General features: G+C 44.2%; 1 protein-coding gene and 1 long non-coding RNA gene across 2 annotated transcripts; one reads left to right on the top strand and one right to left on the bottom strand.

Moving 5' to 3' along the window:
- Positions 1 to 2,371: 2,371 nt before the first annotated feature.
- DIPK1C (divergent protein kinase domain 1C) lies at positions 2,372 to 12,269 on the top strand. The gene is made up of 4 exons (XM_015855219.2): positions 2,372 to 3,336; positions 7,026 to 7,703; positions 10,996 to 11,160; positions 11,874 to 12,269. The coding sequence occupies exons 1-4, from the start codon at positions 3,154 to 3,156 to the stop codon at positions 12,087 to 12,089; spliced, it is 1,242 nt and encodes a 413-aa protein (XP_015710705.2). The 5' UTR covers positions 2,372 to 3,153; the 3' UTR covers positions 12,090 to 12,269.
- Positions 11,162 to 16,364, bottom strand: LOC116652940 (uncharacterized). Its single transcript, XR_014943443.1, has 2 exons — positions 16,009 to 16,364; positions 11,162 to 12,418 (listed from the first exon to the last, which is right to left on the bottom strand). It is a non-coding gene; the product is annotated as an uncharacterized LOC116652940 (long non-coding RNA).
- Positions 16,365 to 17,664: the final 1,300 nt, after the last annotated feature.

Genomic DNA, 17,664 nt, shown 5'->3' with positions numbered 1-17,664 from the left:
AGCTTTTTCTGTCTGAACACTTTCTCTAGTTTATATCAGTGCATCGATCACATGTTTCCCTTGTCCACAACACTATATACTCTGCACTTTATATTCTGCCCTTTTTCTGTTTCTGGCTTGCAGTGTTACCCAGTAAACTCAGTGCACACAACTTCTGTGAGCAGTTTGCAACATATTCTTTTTGATTAATGACATAAACGAGAAAATACATTTGGATTCCTCTTCTGGAGTCAGTACTCTGCAGGGGAATTTCACTGCCTAAAGGACATGTTCAAATGTACATCGGATCTTATGATGTTTTTCTGTTACTCAGCTTCACCACAGCAAATCAAAAAGAAATATTCATGCATTAACATTTATTTTAAGGTGCGTTTGAACGGCACTTGAAAGTTTCCTGATCTTGTGGGAGGAAAGCGGGAGAGCTGCGTGTGCCCTGGCCTGGCCAAAATGTGCCCTATTTCCAGAGACAACCTAGAGCCATTGACAGAAGGTGACATAATCAATCAAACCAAACTATAATTCCTCATAAACCGGTTTTACATTTCATTAACTCGAGTGCCAAGGTACTTCTTAATGATCGATTTATTTTTTCTTTTAATCTCCCCCAAATTAATTAAGTAGTTGGGGAAGTAAGGACTTTCAGCCTAATGTAGCCTGGGCAACACAGCTTCTAGCTGAAGTCGATGAGAAAAGTGTGGGCTCAGCACATCCTCACACTGAGGACTCCTCATGGTCCCAGCTTGGCCGTGCACCATGGTTGGACACCATGCCAGGCTCCTCCTTACAGCCGTGCCAGGGCACCTCGCTGCTGGGCGCTGTACCCCGCTGCTGTTCCAGCTCTGAGCTGTCACCGGGGATGTGTGATATTTCTGATGAGACCAACGCGATGCTGTATGTCTGTTCCAAGCAGTAATTCAAACTTTTTGGGTAATTTAATTGGATAGCAATTGATATCATTGTGCCAGAATTATTTTTACTGCCCTCATATTGCTAGTTGAACCTCCACTAATTAATTTCCATCAAGCTTAAGTTTCAGTTTAAATGAGAAGAGGAATGCAGCTCCTTTTAGGAACATAGGAGTGAAATGTCAAGTAGCCATATCTGAATGCATGTAGAAAACAAAGTTCCCCTGATGCAGGGGTCTTTCTGTTTCATTCTGCCTTGTTTTCCTAGGGAAAATTGCAGTGGTGTAGAGGGACACTTAGACTTTACAGTGGCTGGGCTGGAGCTAACCGTGTTAGCCAGAAGGTCCTCAAAGTTCAGGGGAATCTAAAGCCAGCTTTCCATTTTGTATCTGTCAACTGACTGCCAGGAAAGGCTCCTCATCCTCAAACATCGAGGCTGTGATCTCTCACTGCATTCAGGTATTCTGGACCAATTCTTGTTGTGATCTAAAGGGATGCATATATGGGTGTGCCTGTGTGTAGATACGTGCAGAGAGAGTTGTAGGCTCTTCACTCTAAAACCCAGTGCATTTTAGCTGCTGCCTGCAGAGGAAATGCAGAGTACCTCAAAAACCTACAAGTACTGCCTGCAGTTCTAACCAAGCTGATGCACCTGCCACCAGGAGCAGCCCTCACACTGTGTGTAAATGCAACCTAATGATGCGTGGCCATGGGGTAAATCGCTTTGGTTGGTTGAAAGATCCTTTTCATTTATTTTCGGAATGATGCAAATGATACACATACAGAACTTTATAGATGTGAAATGGTGATAGATAATGTCCTTCAGGGGAATACTGACACGGAGAGAAGCCAAGATCCGTGTTTGGAAAAATGAAATGGGAAAAAAATACATAATACTCTTATTTATAATAAGTATTGGAAATCTGCCATGAGGTGTCCCTTCAGCTTGCTGTTCCCCAGGCTGAACAAGCCCAGCTCCCTCAGCCTCTCCTCTCAGATGGGGTGCTCCAGCCTTCCCCTGATCACCTTAAATTAACCAACTAACAAAATATGCTCCTGGGCAACTTACACAAGGCTCACACATTAAAATTAGTCCACTGCATTATTCTCCAGTTTTCTATCCATGGGGCAGAGTGCTATTCTTATTCATTAGGGTAAATAATTTACCCTATGAATGTTTTCCTTAGCCATAATTCATCTTCCTGCTATAGGATTGCAAGTAGCCTGAAGTAACCATCCATACAAAGGAAAGAAAACGAATTTGGTCATTTCTTCACTATATCTGGAAGCAGACCCGAGTCAGGCAATGTAATTTCTTTCCTCAGTGGGCAGTGAGGTGTTGGCACAGCTGCCCAGAGAAGCTGTGGTGCCCCAGCCCTGGAGGTGCTCAAGTCCAGGTTGGATGGGGCCCTGGGCAGCTGAGCTGGTGGGGGCAGCCCTGCCCATGGCACGGGGTGGGGATGGGTGGGCTTTGAGGGCCCTTCCAGCCAAAGCCATGCTGTGATCCTCTGACTGCACCGAGATGCCCGCTGCTGTCCCGGGCTGCCGTGGAGCCACGAGGCAGCAGCAGCACAGAGCTCTTCGGCGGCACGGGATGGGGCAGAGGAGCGGCGGGAGCTGCTGTGAGCAGCCCAAGGGGCAGCGCATCTTAGGGGTAGCGTCAGTAAACGGGCACCCATCGCCGGCAGAATAAAAGTGGACTAGAAGTTACTGCAGAATAAACAACTTCTTATTTCCTTTTTTTTTACTTTTTTTTTCCTTTCTTTCTTCTTCTTTTTTTTTTTTCTTTTTCTTTTTTTCTTTTTTTTTTTTTTTTCCTCCTATTTCACTGGAGCTTTCTCCAAGAGCCGTCCATCTCCGGGCTGCCCCTTTCAGAGTGTCAGGCAGCCGCCGGGATGAGGAGAGGCTCCCACAGCAGCCCCCGCCCGCTTTCTAAACCCCTTTTATTCCCGGGTGCGAAACTTGGAGGGGAGAGGGGAGGCGGAGGGGGGAGAGAAGCCAACGAGCAGCTCCATCGGCGGTGGCAGGGGCCGCTTGGCACGGGGAGAGCAGACAAAAGAAGGCGGAACTACGTGGCTTCAATTCAAAAGGAGAGCTCCGGGCTCCGCAGGGACGGCACCGGCCCGGGGCGGGGGCGGCGGCCGCGGGGAGGCGGCGTGGTGGGGCGGGGGGCGCCGGGCGATGGACGCCGGCACGGAGCGGGGAGAGGGCGAGCTCGGGGCTGGAGCGGCCCGGGCCGGCCGCGGCGATGAGGGGCATCCCGGGCTGGAGGAGGCTGCGGCTCTCAGGCTGGCGCCGGTGCACCCTCGCGTTCCTCCTCGCCTGGGCCGCCGGCTGGGTGGTGCTGAGCGCTCTGCTCTTTCTCCTCCACGGGAGCGTCTTCTCCGAGCGCTGCACTGACGAGGACGGACGCCGCATCCTGGCCAGGCTGGTACGTGCGCCCCGACGGGGGCTGCGCCGTCGGCAGCTGCGGACGGGAGGCTCCATAGCATCACCGAGAGCGGGGCGCTGCCGGGGCCGCTCGGGAGCGGGCAGCCCGCTCCGGAGTGCTTCGGTTTGGAAGGTGCTCGTAGGGAAAGCGGCTGTTTGGGAACAGCGAGCAGTTCGCACTGTCTGCCTCACGTCTGGCACATATCAGACGCGGCGCTTCGGGGATTCACGGAAGGATATTTCTGAATGTTTGTTAGCACCGATAGACTTGAAAAAGAAAGAAAATAGAGCAGATTTTAAGGTTGTGTGGGAAGCACTTGGAAAAGAGGAGCAGCATGGGTTAAGGCTTTGGGGTTGTTTTTTAATTAGGGTATTTGTAGTTTTGTTGGTTAAAGGGAAAGGGAAAAGAAAGGGAAAGAGAAGGAGGAATGGAAGAAGGGAATGGGAAGGCGAAAGGGAAGAGGAATGGGAAGAAGGGAATGGGAAGGAGAAAGGGAAAGGAAGATTGCTAATAGAAATGAAATAGACTGCAGCAAGCAAGCAAGCGTGGCTCATAAAATGCCCTAACGTCTGTCTGTATAATAGAGGAGGAGCAGTGGCTGGGAATGCTGTGCTCATCTGCGTTCTCAAGGTGGGCAACCCACTGTCTTCCCAAGTGGCATTAGAAAGGGATTATCCTTCTAGTGGAATGGTTAGAAAATGAGCTCAGCTTCATCGTCAGCCCAGAGATGGGTCTTCATACATCTCCCATCACTGTGTGAGTCCCACAGCTGTTTGGAGTGCACTTGGTTGGCAAAATGATCTGGTAGCTGTAGTAAAACTGAATTCCAAGGGAAACTACGTTCATCTGTACTGTTTTCAGTAGGAGATGAGAATGTGAGCTATTTGAAACAAGTGAAGATGAGTACTGCATTTGTGCAGGAGAAGTACATGATGAGAAGACAGGACTCAAGCCTCGTATATACAACAAGTGATGGCGGTACAGTAAATTATGTAAATGAATGTAAACCCTAGGTAAGGTTTATGTTAATTTAAACTTTTACATGAAGTTAACCCCAGCTTTTTTTAGCTTATCTTGGTGTACTGAGGTTATAAAAAATTATGCAGCCAAATTAAACAGAAACAGATGACAGAGTCCAAGCCCCGCTTCTATTTGCATTCTTGTGTTGTAAAGCTGTTTTTCTATATGGCTTTTTGCTTAGTATCACTTCCATATTTGGGGTTTAAAAGTCTGGTACTTAGTGGTATTCAAAGGGCGCCCATTAGGAAGATTTAAACTATCTCAACAGATCTCCACGTGCGGCCATTAGGATGGAGATGTCAGTGTGTTGGACCATCCCTAGATTTGTTTGGAATCTACTTCTCCTTTTCATTAGTGGTCATTGTGAGGAAGTAAAATCCTGTGTGGTGAAAGTTGCAGTTGGTGAAAAGGTTCCTGAGCTGGTAAATAACAGAGGCCATCTTTTTGCTGCAGGGCAATCTGAATCACTTGTCTGAAAGTTTTCAGTCCACAAAAATGACTTTAATATAAGCTAATATGCTGGGGAGTGATGCCATCAGGATGGATCATAGAATCATAGAATTACCCAGGTTGGAAAAGACCTCAAAGATCATCAAGTCCAACCGCAGCCTAACCATAGTACCCTGACTCTAACAACCCTGTGCTAAATTATATCTCCGAGCAATGACTTCCCTATGAAACTGCATGACTTTGGAAAAGTCATTTGCTTCAATACAAGCTATCAGTGCAGAACGTGCCAAAAAGGGAGATAGGAGCTCCAAGTGTGTCCTAAAGTGAGAAGTAGGGAAAGGCAGTTGCTTTTCATTATTTGAAGAGGCCTTTTTGAAGTTCTTGCTTGTATTGATGACCCATAGAGGTCATGGATGATACTTGAAGGCTCATCTCTGCTTAAACATTATAAGAGTAGGAACGCCTTGGCTAATTTCTCTTTGCAAACATTGCACAGTTTCAGTGTAAGAAGACTCAGACTGTTTGTCAGATACTGGTTCAAATGGAACAGCAGGCAAGTCCTGAACTGCAGCCGTGTTCAAAAATGACTCAGCTCCTCAGTCTGGGAAACGTGAGACTATTTTTCCAAACTGCTTTTTCTTATTATTGGTGTTACGTATGATATGATGGCAACACAAAGAAACAAGCTGCGTGTTCACATCTGACTGCAGGTCTCCTGGGCTTGTGTTCTATTAGATGTGAGATGTACATGCATTTGGCCCCCCAGGAGTTAACATGGCACTCTAAAAACATCCACGGGGCAAGGGTTCACTCACGTGTAACCAATTACAGGACTGAGCCCTCTATTCTCAGTTCTGGCATAACAAGAATTAGGTTATAGTTTTCTCAACAGAAGAGCAATGATTTTAAATGTAATTATGTTTAAGCTCCAAAACAAAAGGTATTTCCTACTTAAAGAGGGAAAACAAACTTGTATTGCATTCACAGGAGCAGATTTTCCCAAACAAGATCATTGATCTGCATGCTCTGACAGCCCAGGGAGACCATCCTGTGGATGCCAATGTGTCAGTTTCACAGAGGTACATTGCCCTGGACTGAAGGAGTTCACTTAAAGGGCTGCCTTTGCTGGCACTGGATGTTCTCTTTTGGGCTGCAAGAACATTGCAGTGTATACTCTGTGCCTGTATCCAGCAAGCTGTGTTAGCCAATTTAGCACCATTTCCTGCATCATTCCTGGATTCTGGACATAATCCTGCACCCACTCTCCAGTGTGATTTTTAACATAGGCTGTTGCCTGGCATCAGAATGCATTCCCCTGGTGTAGCACCTCGGAGGCTACTCTGAGAAAATACATTGCTTAAATTTTACGCTCATGTTTCCTGTTTATGTAAAGGCAAGTTACAAATGAGGCGGGGGTCAAGCAGCCCGTGCAAGCACTCTGCGTGCAGCGGGAGCTGCCAGCTTGGTTCAGTGGAAATTTAAACGCCAGAAAGCAATGAAGAAAGCTGACACTGTCAAGCCACCTCCCAGCTGTTTGGCTTTCTTCACCACCACAGTCCATTCCCCTTCCACCAGAGACTGCTGATCACTCCCTCTACTGCTGCGCCCAAAGTAGTCCCTGCAGCTGCGTCTCTGAATGCCCACAGGAATATAGGAACAGCCTACACTTTTGGAAGTGACGGCATGGAAACAATTAGGAGTTTAGGGAAGGATTGGTGAGGGAAACCTTGCAGTTCTTTTATAAGTTTGCGGTGACCACTTAACTATCAAACAGCAGTTCCCAGGTTACAATGGGCTGCTTTCCTCTAAGTCTTTAACAACATATCTATGCAGTTCATATAAAAATGTCACAGGGACAGTGATAGGTACATACGAAAACTGGGCAAGTCATGCAGCACACCTAAATGTGTTGGAAGTTTGTCACACTGAACTCCCATGTGGTGAAAACTTAAGAAGTAACCTGAAGAAAGAAAGAAAAAAAAGCCTTCCCTTTTACCATTCCCCAAATTGCTGTTTTGACGCAAGACTCCCCATTGTAAGGGAAGTCTCTAGAGACTTCCAAAAAGCCACTGAATCACTCAAGAGCTGTAGAAGGTGTGTGCTTCACAACTGCCACAGCCCTCTTGAGCTTAGAGCCTTAGAGTCTTCACTGATTTTCTCATGTTCTCCTAAGTGGTCCATTGGAATGTGAACATGAACGTTCTTCTCTCTCACTCCAGTGCCTTGACTACAGCAGTGGAGCCTTGACCGGTGACCTCTGTGAAGACCTGTGTGTGGCGCAGAAGCTGGTGTACAAACACTGCCTTTACTATGACAGAGGTAAGAAGGTCATCCAGGCTGACTGGAGAGGCCAGCCCATCATCCTGAAATCCAAAAAGGAAATCTTCTCCAGCTACCAGCATCTCAGTATGCTGGATGAGGCGGAAACACAGGACATTCCTGAAACAGAGATTCTGCTGATGATAGCCTTGGAGGTCAAAAATGTTCTGGGGCTGGAACTATCTAACAATAGCACGGAGCCCCTGTGGACAAGGAGGAAGGGACCGCATTGGAAAGCGCAGGTGGCCAGCATGTGGTCCTTGCTCCAGCAGGAGGAATACATTTTCTTTAGTTTGCTGCAGGACTTCAGCAAACATGTGCTACAAATTATTGGCTCTTGTGGACATTTCTATGCCGTGGAGTATCTTACAGCTGGACATGCCTGGCACAAAACTCTTTTTCCCTTGGAAAACATAGTAGGTCCCTCCCTCGCTGGCCGCAGAAGCAGAGTGAGAGCCATCATTGACATTGCACTCAGCTTTCTGGACATGGTACAACATTTTGATAATGATTTCTCTCATCGCCTTCACCTGTGTGACATCAAGCCAGAAAACTTTGCTATCAGGCATGATCTTACGGTAAGCTGGGGCTTTGGGGTTGAGTTGTGGATAACCGAGGTTAAATTCTAATCTGAAAGTTGCAGGGTTAAAAATTGACAGTTCCTCTTCACACAGTTTCCCACCAAGTTTTTGCAAAACAAACATATATTTAGAAGCGACATGTATTTAGGAGCTTCTTTGCTGCTTTTCCTCCTAGTAACACATGCAGCCACTTCAGAGCACTAGATCCTGCTGCTTGTTTTCAGGACTATTTATTCTGTTCTGATTTGTTTCACCTGCTCAAATGTATTGACACTGACAGGGTCGTATCCTTTGGATGTGATGACGGATGCCTCCTGAAGGCAAGGAGATCTCAGGAACTTTTAATGAAGCCGTAACTTGAGTCATGGCAATTATTTCTGGTAGCGATGCTGAAAGGAACACTAAGGCTGAATCTTCTGGTCTGACACAAAGGGAACTCCCTGTATACAAACATACACATATTTCTGCTTTAGTCTTCAGCTTCTTCAATATGGAAATGATTCCAGGATGGTGACATGAAACTCCATGGTACTGTTACTGTTTGATTTTTCATTATAAGACTGTAACTCAGAAGTGAATAGCTGAAAGATTTTTTTTCTAAGTGGTGAATATTGCACAGCACCGCTTTGCTGAAAATATCTTGCATTCATCCTGCAGACAGGAATTCTTCCCATTTCAGTGGGAATTTTGTGTATGGACTGGAGTCCCTGTGTAGTGTTTGAATCAGACTTGCGATTTGCAGTGACGTTAATGGAGTTCCTGCACTTTGAGTGAATGTAAAGAGTTTTCAGGAACTTGTATGCTGTTATCAGAACTCACAAACACTCAAGTCCTTAGAGCACTCGAGAAACATAACCTAAACTTATAGTCATTAAGAGCAATTAGAGTGATTCCCCTTCACCTTCCCTTCAGTTACATTGTTTATTCAGGTGCAGTGCAGCAGCTGAACAGGGAACGGGTGGGGAGCTATGGCAAGAAACTGAGAAAAGCATGCCAATACTTAGACAGAGGTTCTTCGAGGCAGGCTTTACCCATCTTTTACAGCTATGCAGGCTGTAGCTGCACATGAGCACACACTAGAATATCTGTTTTGCTATCTACTTAGAGAAAATGAGATTTCATTTAGAAGAAGAGAGAGAATATTTGATGTGACTTCTGTTATAAGTCCTCCTTGGTTCTCCAGGATTCTCCCATGAGCTCTGGGGTCAGAAGAGACAGTAGTCACCTTCTGGCACAGTAAAGCATTCTCAGGTAGCATTTTCTAGGAGAATTAACTACAACAGCAACAAAAACAACAAAGTAAGTTGTTGCTCACACACGGTTCTCCCAGTGGCACTTTACAGCCCGTTATGTGATGGTATCACCTCCTGTCACCCCGCTTGGCTGAGGCAGGAGATACATACAGCCAGAAAGCTGAGAATGAAAACAGAGATAGCTTCTGCTGGGTGACTGTGGGAGGAGAGTGAGAAGCAGAAATTCTGGGCTGTGTTGTCAATTGCCAGAATTGGGTCATAAAAAAAAGGCAGCTTTTCTTTAGTCCTTCCTGTCTGGTTGAGGAAATATTTTTACTTGCTTGCTTTTGTACTCTGTACAGGATAAAAATACAACTGCATAATAGTACCATTATTACTTATCTCAGTAATGAGACTGCTAATGCTCAAAGAGATGCCTGGCATGCAATAGTTTTGAGAATTAGTATCAAATGTTGGGGATAGCTCTCCAGCCCTCATTCCAGCCTTCTCATGCTGCTCCTGCAGTACAGGAGGGTAGAAACCTCTGCCTTGGTAAGTCATCCTGAGGGCTCTTTTTCCTAGCAGAATGGTCTGAGATGCACAGTGTTGGCAGAGGGCCACAAGGAAGCTTGTGCAATGACCAAAGGACTGGGGAAATACTGCACAGCTTTTGGTGTCTCTTTGCTTTGTTCTTGCACCAAATGCATCTTGGCCAGATACAAGAACCTCCAAAGAAGTGAACATCAAAACTGCAGAAAGCTTAAGGAAGAAAAAAAAAAACACAACAAAACAACCAGCCTGTTGAAACCTGTGAATCTCCCTAGGCTACATCACGACTATCAGGCTCTCCAAGAAACTTAAAAACACTTGAGTTTCTGAGCTATGCCTCATCTCCTTATGATTTTCCCTGGGGAAAGAAAAAGGATAAAAATAAAATAAAAAGCATAACATGAAGATCAGACCTTGCTCTTTTGCCTGTGGAAGGTTTGCTTGGCCCTCTACCAGACCAGACATCTTTAGCTCCTGGAGATGATCCAGCTGGTGATCCAACCACAGTGCAGCATCACATGTTATTTAAGGGGCTGAATCTTAAAAATGAGACTATCCTTGGTGCCCATGCAACTCTACTTTGCCCAAGTCCCAGATGTTTCCCTACCTGCAAAATATTTCAGCCCCTACAAGGCTCTCTGAGAGAAGGTTCTGAGTGCTAAGTGTGACTTTGAAGTTGTGCTGATGGCTGCGTTCATCGCACTATAGGGTGACTGTTTTCACTGTGTTCACCCACAGTCAGTCTACATTCAGGCAGCCACCATCACCTTACTGTCTTCCCTCCTTCCCTTGCTGATTTCTGAGGTTTCTTAGTGAAGCATTCATGAATGGAGTGACACCGATAGAAATTGAGACTCCAGCCATTCGGTCCCGGAATGATTTCAAATCTATCCCAGGCAGTAGCACAATAAACAACTAAAACTGTAACACACAGTCCCAACTTCCCCAGCTTTAAGCAACTGCAGGTATGTTACTACAGCTGAAGAGGTACAAACCCACTAAATGCAATGGCAGGCCTGGAGGAGCCATGCCACTTGTGGGTACTTCTGTGCATCACAGTGCTCCTCTCCACAGTGGTAAAGTCATGGGCTTAGTGTGGAAAGGCAAACTGCAAAATGATACCATCTGGCCTGTGGGTAGACTTGTGACATAGTATAATTAAAAGGTTGAGCTGCCATCTGCATAGACTGCAAAACAAGTAAATCAGTCTTCAAGTCGGATAGTTCTGGTTTAAGGCAAATCAATCCAGCTGACCCCAGGGACGCATACTGTCCACAGATAATTTTCTCTTTCCTGCTGTCTTGAATGTTGGCTGTTTTTGTTTAAAATGTGGTATTCATAAGACTACTGCTGCTCAGTTAAGCGAAAGAAAGCTCTTTCATTGAGATCCCAGTTCTCTGCTGTGCTCTCTGCACTGCATTTCCCAGAGAAAGCAGCAAAAGAATGCTTGGTCGGCCCTATCCACAGCCTGTGCTCTGCCTGTTTTGATGGGTTGTTTTGATCCACAGGTGGTGGCCATCGATGTGGATATGGCTTTTTTCGAACCCAAAATGAGGGACATCCTTGAGCAGAACTGCACAGGAGATGAAGATTGTAATTTTTTTGATTGCTTTTCAAAATGCAATCTGAAAATCAGAAGATGTGGAGCACAGAGAGCCAATAACAACTTGCAAGTGAGTAGACACAGCTGCTTTATGCTTTCATTTCTTTTAACATCATGTTGGCTATAAAATGCATGGCATGTAGTAGAACATTGTGCAGTGCATGCAGACACATTTATAAACATGACCACTTAAGTGCCAGTCCCGTTCAGAACTCACATCCTGGGGCATTCAAGCCAACCATTTATTTGCTGTCTATTCACATAGCTCCTGCAGATGCTGTTTGCCCAGTTCCTTGGATAGGAAGTAGGACAAGCGGGAAATTTGTCATTACCTCCTCCACTAACAGTGAAGTCCAGGCTACTTGTAAGCAACGGAAGGTTGTGGCTGTGACTCTCTGCTTTACAAATGGAGTATGCAGATGAAGTGGAGAGTGCGGTTCATAGGGATTGTGGCCCTAGTATGAGCTGTCTTATAATTCACTCAACTTGTTCTGTTGCAATGTACTAATTCTGCACAGAGGCTGGGCGAGCACAGCTTGGCTGTGCTTTGCCTGTTTCTCCCCTCCCTACCCTCACCATTTCTTATGCACAAGGGGATGCCTCTGTAGAGAGAACAGTCTCTGTACAAGTTCCTTTTCTTTATCTTCCTCTTTGAATGGCTGGAGGCATTATGGGTTCCGCTGATACAAGAGTAGAGACATTTGGCTACAGTCCCAGGGAAGCAACAGGGCTTTAGTTACAGCTCCTGCAAGGCAGCAATCTGCTCTTTTTTTCTTTCCTCAGGTCATTTGTGACAAAATATTCCGCCGCTGGTTTTCTCCAAGCCTCAGAGGATCATTAGTTTCCTTCCCTCTGCAGCCGCAGTTGCAGAAAGCTGTGCAGGAGTGTGCAGAGCTGGGACATGTGGATGCTACCATGCACCAGAGAACTCTGAAATCTCTTATTGAATTAAACCACCTGCTTCGGGTCAGCCAACAAGAACTGCAAAGGGCAGAGTAGACAGAAGGCAGAACTGCAAAGGCCACATCACAACCACTGCTTTCTGTCTGCCCTCCATGCCTTCTACCCACCGTATTACATTCATAGCACATATTTTTCCAGCTATGCAAATGAAATTCATGACTGCAGGTGCAGCATGTCCTGTTAATATCTCTTGAAATACAACATCGTTTTACATTACCTGATTTCATTCTTGTCTATTTTGCTGTATTCTCCATTGACATTCAGCACATCATTTGCCTGCCTGCTCAGATAGCATCTGTCTGAGTAGAGCGCTCCGAGTGATTATGCATTTCTGTAGGGATGGGATGGTGCTCTGAAGCTGAAAACTGAAAGTACAGCAAAACAAATATCAGCCATTAACAGTGTGGCAGGATGGGTGTGGATAAATACATGCATGATGTTTGTTTTTCTTTCATTGTAGAATAAGGGTTTTAAAAGTAAAGACTGAGTCTTCAGTATCAAAAACCAAGCTCAAACATGGAAACGTACTGTAACATGGAAGAGCTGCTTTTGTACAAAGTGCTTCTTTCTGATGTTCCCAAATGGTGTGTTAAATTACTTGCGCCATAACTAACTTTCTGGGGGAAAATTATGTGATGATACTCAGGGCTCTACTAGAGCAAAATAATTGTACTAATGCTTAATTCCCATGTGGATACTCATATTCTGCAGTGAAGAAAATGACACTGACTTTTCCCACATGAGCAAGCCCTCAGGCACTTGAACATCAGAGCGCTTGGTAAGAAGCACTACCTTGCCAGATAGCAGAATAGCCCAGGAATGCCAACAATCTGTCCTTTGCCCTGAGCAGAGCAATATCAACACCTTGAGATTTCTTACTCGGTATTAATTTTATGAACAAAAGGAAATTTTCAGAAGAATTCTTGATCTTGGAAACAGTTTAAAATCATTAACCTTCCCTTCCCAGCTTTGTAGCAGGTGCTGGAGAATCTGACACGTTCAGAAAACACTGTATATATTTAGCCTCAGTACTAGGTAGTATAGCTGTGAGCTGTGTGTGGCAGAAAGACCTCACAAACCCCAGAAACAAAAATAAACCAACAGCCTGTGACAGCCCTCAGCTCACAACAGTTCCTCAGTCTTAAGACTGGTGGTACTGCTTTGTGAATGTGAAACAACACTTAATCTTTTGTATCTGTGTATGCCTCAGCCTTACTACACTCCTGAAATGTGAGAGCACTAATTTTACATAAGCTCTCTATTTCTGGGCAGCAGTGGTCCCTTGCAGTTGTGTTTCCAAAGTGACAGCCCACTTTGACACTTACCCAAAAGTAGCTCAAATTTTCAAACTGGCATTAGTTTAAAACAAAACAAAACAAGAACCACAACACTATTTATTCCAATAAACTACTGTGATTTTAAAAGTCATTGAAGTACTAAAAAGCTTGTAGAGAGAACAAGGTCAGCTGTCTTGCCTGGGGCTGTTCTGAAGGCAAAGTGCTGCTCATCCAGAGCTAGGACCCCAGAGCTTCCATCTTAATGTGCTGTGTTCAGTCTGTGCTTCTCCTCTAGTCTGAGAGACAGCATTATAAGGTATCCTTTGCAAAAGCAGGAAAGCAGGACAAAACAAAGCACACAAATTCCAGAGCAAGTCCCAGCACAAAGTTGTGAGGGTCCGTTGTGATATAGGAGAAAATACTGAAGGAAAGAATCAGATGGTGTGAAAGGGTTGGGGACACATGAAGCATCTTATGTAGAGAGAAGATTAATAGGAAATGGAAAAAGGTACATCTCACTTTGTGAAGACTTGGTGTATGAGGTAAGTTTGAGTAAACTGGGGGAAGTCTGGGGAAGAAGAGACTGAAGAGGGGTATGGTGACTCTTCAGAAACAGAAAGAGGATGACAGAATAGGAGTGAACTGTTCTGTTCAAATGTTCTTGGTGGATATGTCAAGTAATGAGAAAGAAAAAGGAAAAGTAAAAAGGAAAAGGAAAAGGAAAAGGAGAAGGAAAAGGAAAAGGAAAAGGAGAAGGAAAAGGAAAAGGAAAAGGAAAAGGAAAAGGAAAAGGAAAAGGAAAAGGAAAAGGAAAAGAAAAAGGAAAAGGAAAAGGAAAAGAAAAAGGAAAAGGAAAAGGAAAAGGAAAGGAAAATTATACAGTAGTCAGAGCCTCTCTAATAGTAAGAAACACTGGACTTATGGAACAGATCATTTGGAAAACTTCAGTCTTCATAACTAGCAATTTTTAACTGTAGGCTAGAGTGAGAGTCAGTCAGGAATTATGTGAGTGTGGTTATGTCAATGATCCTGCCTTCACATATATCTGGTGCCTTTATGCCTAGGTACAGTGAATCTGTTATTGCCAGATGACCTTTGTGCTCTTGCATCTCCTTCACAAGGGAACAGACACTTCCTAGATACTTCTCCAACCCTTTGGAACATAGCTGCAGGCATTGCTACCTGACAGGGACCTCCTTCCCCCATACCATGCACTTTCTCAGGTCATTAAGTTTCATTCCTTCCTTTCATGATCCTGAGAACAATCCTCACAAACGGTGCCTCAGAAATCCATCAATAGAACACAGTAGGATTATTATACATGGCTGGGTTGTGAAAGTATCACTTACACAGCCAGCTCTGGCTGGCTTTGGTACACCTTCAGCAATGAGTGCAGACACAGGGAGAATCTAAGAGCCTTTTTCTCCACTGCCTCATGCACCTTGCAGTGTCACTTGAATCTGATAAACCATTGGTCAAAAGGTGCTCCTTTCTGACAAAAGGCTTTCCTTTTGCCTTAGCACTGACATAAATATAAAACCAGCCAGCTCAGGAGTTTGGCTGGGTCAGATGGGTACTGCTGAGAGTCCTGCTTGCTGTTGGGCCCTGTCTAATTTTCCACTTCAACTCTGCATCCTGACTGTGGATGCTGTGGTGGTTTCTCACTTTCAGGTATCTTCAGAGCTGTTACTCCTCCAGATAAAAAATGATTCCTTTTATATTGATTCACTAACAGCATTTGGCTGCACTGGAAGTGGCCACTTAACCCAACAATTCTGTTCCCTTTAAATTGATCTCATCCCCATCTCTGTGCCTGGTCAGTCTGTTCCTGAATCTTTTTCTCCCTATAAAAGAGGCACTACCTCTTGCTTCATTTCTACCTCTTTCTGTATTCATGCCTTACTCAGCAACTTTCTGCCAATATTTATGGCTCTCTGTGAAAGAGGAATGACATTAAGTCATTGTTTATTCCTTCTTTGTATCTTGGTTAACAGCAGGTGTTTAAACTCTGCAATAATCTAAATACACTTATCCATTCCTGTAGTTTACAAGAGGTGAAATCGGCTGCAAGTTCATTTCCTAATCTTTAGGAAAAATAAATTCAGCCCTTTTCTCAAGATTTTTATAGAGAACATCTTCAATGCAGACTTTTGTCCTGGTATAGTATCCTTTTCAAAAACATCTGCAAACCACAGTCGTGCACTAGGATGATATGAAACAAAGAAAAACATACACCAAAGGATTTTCCTGTTCTCCTTTCTGCTTCTGGGTTTGACATAATGGTGACTAACCCAGAACAGCAGGTCATTACTGTAGCCTTTCTGCACTGTAGTTTTTCATACAGAGCCTACCTAAACCCCAGTGGGAGCTGACTGAAGTCCCTTCACTAAAAGTGTTCAGATGCATTGCTTGAGGCAGCAGCAGTAGGTACAAAACCACTTGTTTGGGACTGGGGAAGAAGGGAGGGAAGGATTTATTTCCTTTCAACTAGAAACACAGACTGAACAAAATGCTTCCAAGTAGTGAAAAATGGGATCAGGATGTAGAAGGAGTTAGGGACTCTGCTCTGATATTTGTTTTTTTTTTTCTGTGGTGAAAAAATGTGGACAGAAAATGCTCTTTTAATTTCTTTTGTAATTTTCAGAAAAAAGATTGAAGCCATATACCATGCTACCTACCTTTCAGCAGATCATACTGTGGTATGTAATTGGGTTGGAAGGTGATGAATTTCAGCTTGTAATGAGTATCAGACTGTGACATCAGAACCTGGCGCTTCTAGTAGCGGTTTCCACATCTGGACAAGCAACTGTAAGATAAACCATAGCCGCTATCAATGGAAGCATGCAATTAGCTTAGCAATCCTGGCAAATGCTCTCAGCAGCCCAGAACAGATAAAAGATGAAATCCACCTGTTGGGAATGAGCTGCAGCGGGCCAGAGCAATGAGCTGAGTCAGGAGCCTCTGGCACTGTCACCTCTCCTGATCTTCAGTGAATTCAGGAGAAAGGCTGACACTGTTTTGGCATTTAGCAGCAATAAAAAGGCTGCAACATGTAGGGAGTGAAAGACTGAGTTGCTTGGAAGAACAAAAATCCAGAACAACTAAATTCAGAACCAAATCTAAAAGGAGACTGTACTGAAAAATCAGGGAACATCAAGAAATTACTTGGGGGAAAGAAAAAATCCCAAGTACCCCTTCTGTATTTCTTTAAAATGAAAAAGAACAGCACAGAGGGTGCTGCACTGGCACCTCCAGAGTAACTTGGTGTTTGTGTGTAAGGATCTAAATAAGACTGTCGGCACAATATAACCATGTCTGCAGACTACAGGCTGGACAGAGCAAAATAATGTTGCTAAAGCTTTCAGAAGTATTATTTATACAAAAACAGAAAATTGCCCCAATTACTACAGCCTGTTATCAGAAAGAAAGATAAAAAGAAAAGAAAAAAAAGGAGTGTTTTTCTCAATAGAAGTCTTTTATGTTTATAAATGACAATATGGTGAAACGTTGAAATCCCTAGGAAAGTTACGATCCATAATCTTGTGGGGTTCTTTCAAGTTTGATAAATGAATGTCCTGCCAGCTTGGGCCCCTGAGCAGCAGTGGTTGCTGAGCTCCTTGAAAACTCCGGGATTATTTTGTCCTTCTGAAATATACCTTTTGCTGCCTCTCTTTTTTCCCCCATAAACTGCCAGGGTTTTCTTCCTATACTACAAATGTGCAGAAGTGGTGATGACAGCCAGGAGGATGTACATATGACTGAGTGCATAATCACTTCCACAAGCATCTGCTGCTAGTGCTTTCAAGAAACATGCAATCCAAGCTGGAGGCTATTGAGAATAGCGCTCATTTTCTCTTACTGGTTCCTTAGCAGTTTGTAGGTACATAGTTAGAAACAGAAACCCCCCCCCCCTTCCACTTAAATTGGTCATAATCTCTCCAAGATTCATGCTACAGAAGGAAGAGACCAAACTCTAATGAGTTCAGAATGGGTTCACTCTCTTAAAAGCATGACTTGTAAAGTTATGGGAAAGAATATGGTAACTTTTTTTTTCTTTAAAAGAAGAGGTTAAATGTAAGTATCTAAAAAATGTAGAAGTTTCAACCAATATCCCAAATTAATATTTATGTTTGTAGAATTCAAAGTGCTCTGCTTCTTTTCCATTCGAAAGAAAATAAAGCAGAACTCGTTTCCTGCACCAAATTTCAAATATATTCAAATTACTTTTTCTCCATTTCTCTGTGAGACATTCCAAGCTGTATCACTGTTCTTAGGAAATAGATTTTGTCCTCTGTACCAAGGAAGTTTATACCTGGAGAAATAGTTTCCAAAAG

Source organism: Coturnix japonica, chromosome 2 (assembly GCF_054131305.1).
Source record: "Coturnix japonica strain WE chromosome 2, WE-NBRP24, whole genome shotgun sequence".
NCBI lineage: Eukaryota > Metazoa > Chordata > Aves > Galliformes > Phasianidae > Coturnix > Coturnix japonica.
The sequence above is the reverse complement of the archived record's forward strand: the minus strand, read 5'-3'. Positions and strand labels throughout refer to the sequence as shown.